The 12,054-nt window shown below is 37.8% G+C and overlaps 1 protein-coding gene across 1 annotated transcript in view; it reads left to right on the top strand.

The window, feature by feature from the left end:
* Window positions 1-12,054, top strand: part of ankar (ankyrin and armadillo repeat containing) — a 75,955-nt gene that overhangs the window by 10,148 nt on the left and 53,753 nt on the right. The window contains exons 5-6 of the mRNA XM_063052589.1: window positions 1,186-1,301; window positions 10,689-10,869. Coding sequence (XP_062908659.1) covers window positions 1,186-1,301; window positions 10,689-10,869 — 297 coding nt within the window. The remainder of the gene's footprint in view (window positions 1-1,185; window positions 1,302-10,688; window positions 10,870-12,054) is intronic.

Raw genomic sequence — 12,054 nt, 5'->3', positions numbered from 1 at the left:
CCCAATTGCTATTCACTGGTCCTTGCTGATATTCATATACTATGATTATCAAGTGTGAAATCAAGCAATTTAGGTTGTATTGACCCTCAATTAAAATGCTTCCCGATTCTGTCTATATAGACGTGGGTGGAAAAACTAGAGCTTTTTTTTGTGTCAGGAGTGAAAACTTTAAACTTTTCCATTTTATGTGAAATATTTAACTAGTATTTACTGTATAATGCCACAAACTTTCTCAGATCTATTTTTAATGTAACACAAATAAGGAAGTCCTGATGTATGATTAATGGAAGCTGTGAAGCTGTGATGCACACCATAAACCTCTTTCTTAGTAAGGCACAGTGAGGCCAAAAATCTCCCCCTCCCCCTCCCACTTTCAAATCTCTTACTAGCTCTTCCTTCAGTTAGTCCTGACGAAGGGTCTCGGCCCGAAACGTCGACTTTACCTCTTCCTAGAGATGCTGCCTGGTCTGCTGCGTTCACCAGCAACTTTGATGTGTGTTGCTTGTCATATATAATTGCTCACTTTCCCACTGGTTCATTCAGCTGGCTTCAAAGGATCAAATAAAAAGTGATGACCAGAGTGAAAAAAATGGTCCCAGTTCTGGTCATTATCCACCAATATGTATTGGATTATGAATATTTAAATACTAGATTTTGTACCAAAGAAGAACTGACCAGCTGATAACAGAATTGAAAGGCATCTGGCCCCAATCCTCTTGAAAAGGATTGCAAGGACGGCTGAGAGGATCATTGGGGTCGGTCTCTCTTCCGCCCGTCAGAGATATTTATCAAAAGTGCAGCACAACTTGTATGGTATATTGACATTATTATTTGTGGTAATATTACTTTATGCATTATGTGTGCGAATTATATATACTGTGTTGTGCACCTTGGTCTGGAGGAATGTTATTTCATTTAGCAGTATACATGTGTACAGTTTGATGTCAATAAACTGAATTTGAAATTGAATTGAATTGAGCTTGTGCCAAGGAAATTTATATTTAATCTATTTACCCATTTAATGATTATCAAATGTGATGGAGAGAATAATGTTAAAGGAATATAATGTGTATATAAATGTGATTGAATTTTGAGTTATACTTAGAATACTGCAAAGTTATGTTTAGAATACTACAAATAAAATTTCAATATGTATATTTTATAATCATTACTCTTTTATTACAGTTTGCCTTTGATGATATCCATTCCCAGGCTGTACACTATCTGAAACAATTATTCAATCCTGACATGTTACTCAGAGGCCAATATACCATGCCAATTATGCAGTTTGATGGGAAAAGGTAGGTGGGAAACTGACAAGAAAATAATTCTCATTTTATTGTAAAAACTGAAATGTACATACTGAAATGTTTACAAAGGTTGATCATGTTTAATCAATTCATTTTTAGTTTACTTTCTCTCTAATTCTTTTCTCTCCTAATACTATCTTAAATATAAATTTTGTTCTGGTATTGTGCACACAATTCAAAAAAAGAATCAGATAGTGTTATTTTTCAGCTTAGACAGATGATACAATAGATTACTATACTTTATACTTTATTATCGCCAAACAATTGATACAATTGTACAATCATCACAGCGATATTCGATTCTGCGCTTCCCGCTCCCTGGATTACAAATCGATAGTAAATATTAAAAATTTAAATTATAAATCATAAATAGAAAATAGAAAAATGGAAAGTAAGGTAGTGCAAAAATACCGAGGGGTAGGTCCAGATATTTGGAGGATACGGCCCAGAACCGGATCAGGATTATATGAAAATATAAAGTTTATAATGAAAATATAAATATTATATGAAAATATAAAGTTGATGTATATTTTTTAATTGTGTGGCACTTTCATATATATTTCACTTACTTATTAAAGTTTATATTGATAGAATATCTCTTCTGTGGTGATCCATCATGTTATACGTGCTATATGTTATAATGAACAAAATTCAATAACGTTATTATTGATAAAGTGAATTCAGTACAGAAACCTAAATACACACACTCAAAGATTCAGGAACAGCTTCTTTCCCTCTACAATCTGATTTCTAAATGGACATTGAATCCATTACTACTCACTACTTTTCTATTTCTGTTACTTTAACTACTTATTTTAACTTAACTATTTAATGGATATATATTTTTTTAATGTAACTCAGTTGTTTCTCTCTCTATTTATCATATGATATATTTCATTTTGCTGCTGCCATAAAGTTGACAAATTTCACGACATATGCTGATGATATTAATTCTGATTCTGTTGAATTGGTCTATTTATCATGTATTGTTTATAAATTATATCTGTTTCTGTCTAATCCTAATTGTTACTGGGACTGCATTAACTCATTAAAGCTATCTATGTAAATTTACGTTTAATGGAAAATTTCACTAATTTCATGATTTATATTCCATCATAGCTACATTAAAATTAAGTCAATTCTAATCAATGTAATTCTATTTAGCATCCCAGAAGACTCAATTCAGATTTAGTTTGAAGTTCAAGGAGATAATCATTTCTTCAAATATAAGTTGCACTCACAAATACAGATTTCAGAAAATGAATATTGCCACCAATGCACAGCTGCCAAATTTTATATAATCTGTCTTTTAGTTAAACATTTGTAGACGTGTGCATTTTTCAATAACCCATCTTTTAGGATGAACACCGTCAGATTCCCAATTGAATGAGTCCTGCCGAAGGGTCTCGGCCCTAAACGTTGACTGTACTTTTTTCCATAGATACTACCTGGTCTGCTGAGTTCCTCCAGCATTTTGTGTGTGTTGCTCAGATTTCTACCATCTGCAGATATTCTCTTGAGTTCATGAATGATACCTTTGATTGCATTATAATAAGATCTTATGATGCTTGTTGGAGACATTTCTGTGTTGTTACTTGATTCTCCTGAGATTCTAATACATTCTGGGTGCTGTTTTGAAGAATGAACTGACCATAAGAATTATTATGGATTTCCATGGCTTATGGGGAATCTTAAAAGTATTATAATGATACAGCATCTTATTGTAATATCAAAAGGATGTCACATCCTAGAAGAGAAAGACCTTCAAGTATTCCCACTGCAAAACTTACATAAATGGATATAAGGGAAATCACACAGCTCAGTGACTGAATTGAATAAGTGATTGATTAGATGTTCCCAGGACAATTTGTCCTAATTGTTGATTTATTTTGGAATCAGGGGATTCCACTTCCAGTGAAGTTAAGTACTTTTGTTCTAGAAAATTTAAAGATCGCTGAGCTTAAAAGTCATATTGCTCGTACTGCTAATTTCTACCCTACTCTTACTCTTTAAATGGTTCTTGTCCGGTATTTCACTACCCATTCTAACTTCCGTGTCTTTATCACAGACAATGGGTTACAAGCCCACAAACTCTCACATCTATTCATCTGCATTTTTCTCCTTCTACTGTACTTTCTGTGAGCATTCATATCTTTCTCCTAGTTTTCAGTGATGTTATATCTTTACTTTATACTTTATTGTCGCCAAACAATTGATACTAGAATGTACAATCATCACAGCGATATTTAATTCTGCGCTTTGCACTCCCTGGAGTACAAATCGATAGTAAATATTAAAAATTTAAATTATAAATCATAAATAGAAAATAGAAAAGGGAAAGTAAGGTAGTGCAAAAAAACCGAGAGGCAGGCCCGGATATTTGGAGGGTACGGCCCAGATCTGGGTCAGGATCCGTTCAGCAGTCTCATCACAGTTGGAAAGAAGCTGTTCCCAAATCTGGCCGCACAAGTCTTCAAGCTCCTGAGCCTTCTCCCGGAGTGAAGATGGACGAAAAATGTGTTGGCTGGGTGGGTCATGACCTTGATTATCCTGGCAACACTGTTCCAACAGTGTGCGGTGTAAAGTGAGTCCAAGCGAGAATATTGGTTTGTGTGATGTGCTGGGCTGTGTTCACGATCTTCTGCAGCTTCTTCCAGTCTTGGACAGACAACTTCCATACCAGGTTGTGATGCACCCTAGAAGAATGCTTTCTACAGTGCATCTATAAAAATTAGTGAGGGTTTTAGGGGACAGGCCAAATTTCTTTAGCTTTCTCAGGAAGTAAAGGCGCTAGTGGGCCTTCTTGGCAGTGGACTCTGCTTGGTTGGACCAAGTCAGGTCATTTGTGATATTGACCTCAAGGAACTTAAAGCTTTAAGTTTCCACAATCTGAAATGTCTCCCCTTTAAATTAACTATGACTTCCCCTCCACCATAATTGGCAGTGCTGTTAACTGCATCTGTTATATATCCTGCACTTCTACCCTCAGCCTTTCTCCTCTCTCCAAAGTAAGCACAGATTTCCCTTCTCCTCACCTTCCACCCAGCCAATCCTCGCATTCAATGGATCACTCTTCATAATTTTGCTCTTTAAAAAATTAGGTTATTCTTCTATCTCCATTAAAATCCTGTCTCACAGCTTCACAACACGTAACTGTGAGAGATGTACAACCTGTCCTTTTATCTCTTCCTCCTCCCCCACCCCCATACAGGGACCCAATATTCTTTCCAGGTAAATCAGTAAATTATTCGTACTCCTTTCAATTTAGTGCAATGCAGTTTGTGCTTACATTGTGAGCTATTCAGTTTTGGACATGCCAAAATGTTGATTGTGTGGGTACTTTTTAGAACAACTACATTCAGACTCAGTGAGAACCTGAGCTTCCACTCACTTGCTACTTTAATCCTCAATCCTGATCCTACAATTATGATTTTTCATTCAGCATGTAATGGTGTTCCACTGAAACTAAATGTAAATTGAGGGACACCTCACCTCCTATTTAGGCACATTACAGCCATGAATGCTGAATTCAGTCAATTAAAATAATTCATCATTGAAGTCTATCAGCACGGGCAGAACATAATAATATAAGAAAACAGGAGAAAGAACAGGTCATCTAACCCCCCACCCCGACCATTCAATATGATCATAGCTGATCTTCTCTACGCCTCAATTCTTCCTTTATAGCAGATGCTCATGAGCTCTCAATCTGTAAGTCTTACAAAAATTATTTACCTCCATTTTAAAATACTTTTAATGAGCTACCCTTCACAATTCTTGGGGGCAGAGAATTTCAGAGGTTTACTAATCTTTGTATGAAGAAATTTCTTCTCCAGTTTAAAATTCTTGAAACTATGCTCCAATTTGAATTTCTTACTAGTGATGAGCCATCTATTTGTTATTTCCTCTTGGAATCTTATGTTTAAATTAGATCCTTGTTCTGTGTTCTAAACACCAAAGAATGGAGACCCACTTAACAACCTTTTTTACAGGACAACCCTCTCATCCCTGGGATCAGTCTAGTTAATCTTTTTTGGTCTGCCTCCAATGCTACCATATTCTTTTTTAGGTAAGAGGACCAAAACTGTCTACAATTATCCATGTGTGGCCTCACCAATGTCCTGTATAATTGTAACAAAGTGTCCCAAGTTCTAAACTCTAACCCCTCTGACATTGTCAATTCTCCTCACCCTGCAGGCACTGTCTGACATGATGTGTATTTCAAATATTCTCTTGTATTTCAGATTTCTCGTAACTTCAGTGTCTGGATCTCACAGTTCTAGGATTTTTATTTTTGTTTTCCCTTTATTATCATTTATCTCCTTCTATTTACATCTGCTCCAGATAAATCAGATTGAAATATCAACTCTCACTTTTTATACCAGTTGGAATTTTTATTCATATTTTTCTTAGTCTCTCCATTCTTTCCTCTTTTCTGTATTTAAAGCATTTTTGCTCTCTAACTCTTTCTACTTTGATTAATAAAATCATTGGTATTAACTGCTCCTCCGCATATGTTGCCTGACTTGTTCAATATTTACAGTATTTTCTGTTTTTGTATCGGATCTTCACCATCTACATTTTTTTCCTTTAAAATTGAATATTATTTAGTTCTCGATATACACCATTTTTACTTGAAAATATATATATCACAGATAAAAGTTTAGAATAAAATGATGTGATGGGAGCCTTTGCACATTCCAGAGTACAGCAGTTCAGAAAGATGAGTCACCTGAAATTGATGCAAATGCATTATCAGTATGATTTTAATACCTCTTTCAGAGAGTTGACATTGACACCCTAGCTAAATGACCATTTTCCATGTTGTGCAATCTCATTCATTCAAATGACTAGGTCAGTGAATTTGGTAGGGCTGAAAGTAAAGGTTTCCTTCAAATTTCAGATTAATATCATTTTCGAAATTTTATTCAGACAAAAACGATTACTGATTTTGCAAACATCATGTACAATGTGTTTGAATCCTTTATAGCAACTTTGAAAGTACAACTGTGACATTATTAAGACCTCATGGGGTTGGGCTAACATATTAATATAGATAAAGAACTTATAGAAGTGGAAATAATCTAAACGGGTCATTTGTCAGGTTGATAGAGCTCTCTGCGGGGAGCTTCAGAAATCAGTATTAAGCCTTAAGCAATACACTATCCAAATTTCCAAGACTGGGTCTGTAAGTAAATTGTGAAGAACATTAAAAGAGTCCATAAAGGGATATGATTAGGTGAGAAGGTTACAAATGGAAAATATGGTAGGAACATGTGAGGTTATACGCTTTGGTAAGAACAGAAAATCAGTGTAGCTTCTAAACAGCAAGAAATTAATCAGTGCTTGTCATGGTCCGGTCCATATAGTCCACGTTCCGGTCTGTGGACTCGGGACACCAGGTCTTCCGGCTGTCCCTTGTTTCAGTTGGGCTTAATTATAGGCACCTGAGGCTCGTCTTGGGGCTGGGAATATAAGTGGCCCTGGGTTCGAGTGTAGTTGCTGGTTCGTCTCGTCAGTATCCCGTCCTTGCCTCTGTGGGATAAGTCAGGCCGTCTTTGCCGTTATCCTGCAGTTGGATCTGTCCCTTCCTGTCCTTGCCTCTGTTGCGCAAGTCAGGCCGTCTTTGCTGCTACCCTGAGGCTGGACTGTTCCCTTCCCTTCCCCTTCCTTCTGGAACCTTGCCTGCAACCTGTGTCTGGAGCCTTGCTTGCAACCTTGTCAAGTTCAACCACCAGAGCGAGACCGGAGCCTTGCTGTGTCAAGATAAGGAACTGTCTATCGTTGGTTTGGAACTGTCTCTATGTCCATGCCTTCGCTAGGTAGGTCCAGCTGTTTGCTGCTACCTAGTGTTAGGAACTGTCTCTGTGTCCACACCTTTGCTAGGTAGGTCTGGCCGTTTGCCGCTACCTAGTGTTGCGATCTGTCTCTGTGTCCACACCTTCGCTAGGTAGGTACGGCCATTTGCTGCTACATAGTTTTGGGAGCTGTCTCTGTGTCCATACCTTCGTTAGGTAGGTCCGGCCGTTTGCTGCTACGTAGTGTTAGGAACCATCTCTGTGTCCACGCCTTCGCTAGGTAAGTCTAGTCGTTTGCCGCTACCTTGTTTTGGGAACCATCTCTGTGTCCACACCTTCGCTAAGTAGGTCTGACTGCCACTACCTAGTGTTGGGAACCGTCTCGTCGTGTTCAACATTCTGTGTATGAGTCCCGGCCCTACGTCCTGTTCCCAAGGAGGGGTCTCGGCTCTGTGTTCCATGTTTCTGTTTCTCAAGACCAAGGCTGTGTGCTCTGTGTTCCTGTCCTCCTCAAGACCAAGTCAAGGCTTCTGGCTTTGTGTTCCGAGGTTCCTGTCTCCCAAGACCATGTCATGTCTTCGCCTAGTTCCGGAGTCAGAGCCCAAGTCAAAACCCAGGTTCTGGGTCCTTGTCCAGTCTCTGGCTCGGAGTCCAAACTCAAGCCTTGTCATGACCTCGCCATGAAGTACCCAAGCCATGAAGAACCTAAGCCATGTCCAGTCCTGTAGTCACGTCATGTCCTCACCTAGTTCCAGGGTCCGAGTCCAAGTCAAGACCCAGGTTCTGGGTCCTTGTCCAGTCTCTGGCTCAGAGTGCAAGCCCAGGCTCCTAGTTTCCAGTTTCTAGTCTGGTCCCGCTTGCCTAGCCAATGTCCTGGCCCAAGTCTGTGTTCTTGTCCCAGCTCCTAGTCTGCATCCAGTCACGTCCCTAACTCTAGTCTCTAGTCCTGTCCTGTTCCTAGTACTTCAGTGTCTGTGTCTTGCATTTGGGTCTGCTCCCAGCGTCCCCGTTATGACAGTGCTCATGTCTGGAGGAACCTTAGCGTGCTGTTCCTCAGGGAGCGGATGTGGGTACAACAAGCAATTTTGAGTATAACTTGTAAATTGACCTCTAGTACAATTGGGTTGGAGTGCAAAAGTAAGTCTTGCTGAAATCTTAGAGGGCTTTGGTGAAGCTTCATTTGGATTACCTACAGAAGGATGTATTTGCGTTGGAGGCATTTTGAACTGGGTGCGATAATTGATTCTTGGAATGAAGAGGCTATATTTTAAAAGGAGATTGACTATGAATGAAAATTGAAAAATTGAAATGTTAACTAAAAAAAATCAGAAAATGCTGAAACATTCAGCATGTGAGGTAGCATCTTTGGAACACGAAGTAGAATTTACATTTCAGGTTGAAGACTGTGCGACTCAGTTTCTTTAGTCTTATAGTTACCCACAGCTACAATATGTACTAATGGAAAGTCTTCAGCTTGTAACATTAATTCTGGAACTGCTGGGTATACTCTCAGGATAAAGAAGCAGTCACTTATAATTGAGGTGAGAAGAAATGTCTTTGTGTTGCTGGAACATTTCAGTGGGTCAAGCTGCATCTGTAGGAGCAAAGGAATGGTCAATATTTTTGGCTGAGATTCAACATTAGGAAATGATGTGGCTTGCCCATAGACTCACATACATATACATATTTGTCATCTATTTATTGGAAGCAAGGGATCTGCTTCTACATGTACTCCACTTTGCTCTTGGCCCTCAGCTTGTACCTGCTCTGCCTTGTTATCCTGTTCGTTATCCTGTTCATTAGGAGAGGAGACAATCTTTTCTTTAAAAAAAATGGAAGATTGGTGCATTATGCAGAACAAATTTGTCAGTTCCTCCACCTCAGAGAAACCTTAAAAGATAATAATTAAGCTGTGTGGTCTTTGGAATCTTTAAAGATGAGTAGACCTTTTTCTATCAGATTGTGTTGCTCATTGCCTTGCTGTCTAAACTGAACTCCAGAAATAATGTTGTCGAAGTCTGCACATGCACTTGGTGACAAAGTATCAGGTTGTATATGCTTTCAATTAAATTTGAAATCTAGGGAATGCTAGTTTGATCCTATTCATTGTTCACTACTAACTCAATGTCATATCTCTGGAAGATGACTATTGTAATGTCACCAAACTTAATGAGCTTGCTAGTTTAAGGTTCTTCAATATTGATGAAGAGCATAACTGAATAATAAATGTAGTTATGCACTCAGAGGCCTCTTTAATAGCTACGTCTGTACCCTTACTCATTAATGCAAATATCTAATTAGCCAATCATGTGGCAGCAACTCAATGCATAAAAGCATGCAGATAATGGTCCAGAGATTCAGTATTGTTCAGACCAAATGTCAGAATGGTGAAGAAATGTGATTGAAGTTACTTTCACCATGGAATTATTGTTGATGCCGGATAAGGTGGTTTGAGTATCTCAGAAGCTGCTGATCTTCTGGTATTTTCACACACAGCAGTCTAGAGTTTACAGCGAATGGTGCGAAAAACAAAAAAAAACATGTAGTGAGCATCAGTTCTCTGTATTTCAAAACATAATCATGGGACGTAATGTTGATTCTTTTGCATCTTCTATAGCCCAGGGCACTAAAGCTAACAGTAGTTTTGTAATTTTTATTCCAGCAAAGGTTTTGTGATTTTAAATAGCTAGGGTGCCTAAGATTTTTGCATAGTACTGTAGTAATTTTATGTATTGTACTGTACTGCTGCCGGGGAAAAAAAAACAAATTTGTTGACATAAGTGTGTGATGATAAAGAGGATTCTGATATGGGTCTCTATTGTGGACTGAGGGTGGGGAGGAGGCAGGGAGAGGGGAACCATGATTGGGAAAAGAGAAAGGAGAGGGGAGGGAGCAGAAAACACTAGAGAGACATTCTGTAATGATGAGTAAACCAGTCATTTGGAATTAAATTACCTTGCCTGGTGTCTCAGGGCTGAGTGTGTCTGCACCTGTGCCATGCCTGCCCTCCTCCCACCCCAGCATTGCTTCTCTGCTACCTGTTCTACACGCCTCCCCAGTGCTCAACCTTAGCCATTCCTAACACCTTTTGTTCCTGGAAACTCACTCTCCACCCAATGTTGACAAATACCATAATATGCAAAAGTCTTAGGCATCCTAGCTATATATATATTTGCCTAAGACTTTTGCACAGTACTATATGATTTCCTGATTTAAGTAATTTAAAGAATCTATGTGCAACAATTTTATTTGCTGATATCTTTTAATTTTTAAAATAAATGCAGTGAATACTAGAAATTCTCATCAGGTACTGCAGTATCTATGGAGAGAGAAGTAAGAACATGACAGGCCATTGATTTGATGAACAAGATTCAATCGTTCACCTGAACTGTTAACATCACTTTTCTTTCCACAGATGTTGCTTAATCTGCTGAATGTTTTCAGTGCTTTCTACTTCTATTTCTGAAGTTGGCATATGCAGTGTTTTGCTTTTCTTTTAAATTTTACTTTGATCTATACAAGATTATTTCTGTTTCAAATTTTGTTCATGTTCTGAAATGTCTTGCATTATTTTTTACAGTTATTATGTAATCTGTATAGAACTAGAAAATCTCCTTCAGAAAGCTCAGAAATTTCGGTGGTGGAGAGCCATGAGTGAAGCAGTTCATATGTTCAAATCTAGCAAACTACCATTAAATGAAGGACAGATAACTGAACGACTAAAGAAAAAATTTGGTCCTAAAAAAGCTGCAAAATGCAAGGTGCTAAGATATATCACTTCTTTGTATTGTCTATTAATAGTATTTTTACATCTGGATTGTAGTTTTATGTCATACTCCAAAGACTTAAGCAGAAAGCTCTGGTTGACAATCCAGTTCAGCACTGGGAGTGTATTGCACAGTAGTCTTTTGGATGAGATTTTAAACAGTCAAGTCTGCTTTCTCAAGTACCTGTAAGGATGCCATATAATTATTTTGAACAATGAAAAGTATTTATTTTACATCAATAGTTGCCTTGGAAACACTTTGTTGAATTACAGTGATCTATGCGGTGAGTTTGTAAGTAGTTTCTAAGGGTTTGTCCCAGTAACATTGATAGTAAATCACAAGATATTGGCCTAAAAATGTTGCATATTTAATGCACATGTAAAGATCCCATAAAATTATTTAGAACAATGAGAAGTATTTATTTTGCATTAATAGTTGCCAAGGGAAAGTTGGTGGTGAAATATTTCCTTGGATTATTGTGATCAATGCAGTGAGTTTGTAAGTAGTTTAAAGGATTGTCCCAGTGACATTGATAGAAAATCACAAGATGTTACATATTTAATGCAGATGAGTGCAATATCACCATTGCAGGTGATACACTGTGCCATAAACTGTGAAATTTGTTGCAAATCACATATGCATGACAAAAGTGTGCAGAGGTGACATCAGTTTTTGCGATAATTAATTTGATGCCTGTCCTACCATATTCAAATCTAGAAATAAACACAATATAGTCAGTAGAAAGGACTGTTCAAAAGGATCATAATTTTTAGCAAGCATGAGTTTATGGAGAGCTTATTGAGTTCAACAAGGTCAACTTTAGAACCTTCTGAAATGGGATGTGAGAATAAGAATTAATGTGATTTACACAATCTCCTCTCCATTGCTAGCATGTGTCTTTGTAGCATCTGGTCCCGTAAGTAGCAGCACCCTCTTCAAAATCATTTAGCCTATGGAGAGCAAAGTAGGTTACAATGTGTCTGAGAGATGTGCTTGCAATGACTCAGATCGGTCTTGTAGATTGTGAGATCTTTTTCTATGAGTCTAAAAGTTGTGGTAAGTAAGTATATTGTAAAATATGAGTGTCAGAAATGATCAATAGAGACTGTTGTTAAATAGAGACTGAAGCTGTGGTGCATGGAGCAATGTGTGTGAATCTATTTGTACAGTCACTTATGA

The sequence above is a fragment of the Mobula hypostoma genome, chromosome 6 (genome assembly GCF_963921235.1).
Source record: "Mobula hypostoma chromosome 6, sMobHyp1.1, whole genome shotgun sequence".
Taxonomy (NCBI): Eukaryota; Metazoa; Chordata; class Chondrichthyes; order Myliobatiformes; family Myliobatidae; genus Mobula; species Mobula hypostoma.
Note: the sequence above shows the minus strand (reverse complement) of the source record. Positions and strands in the feature narration are given on the sequence as shown.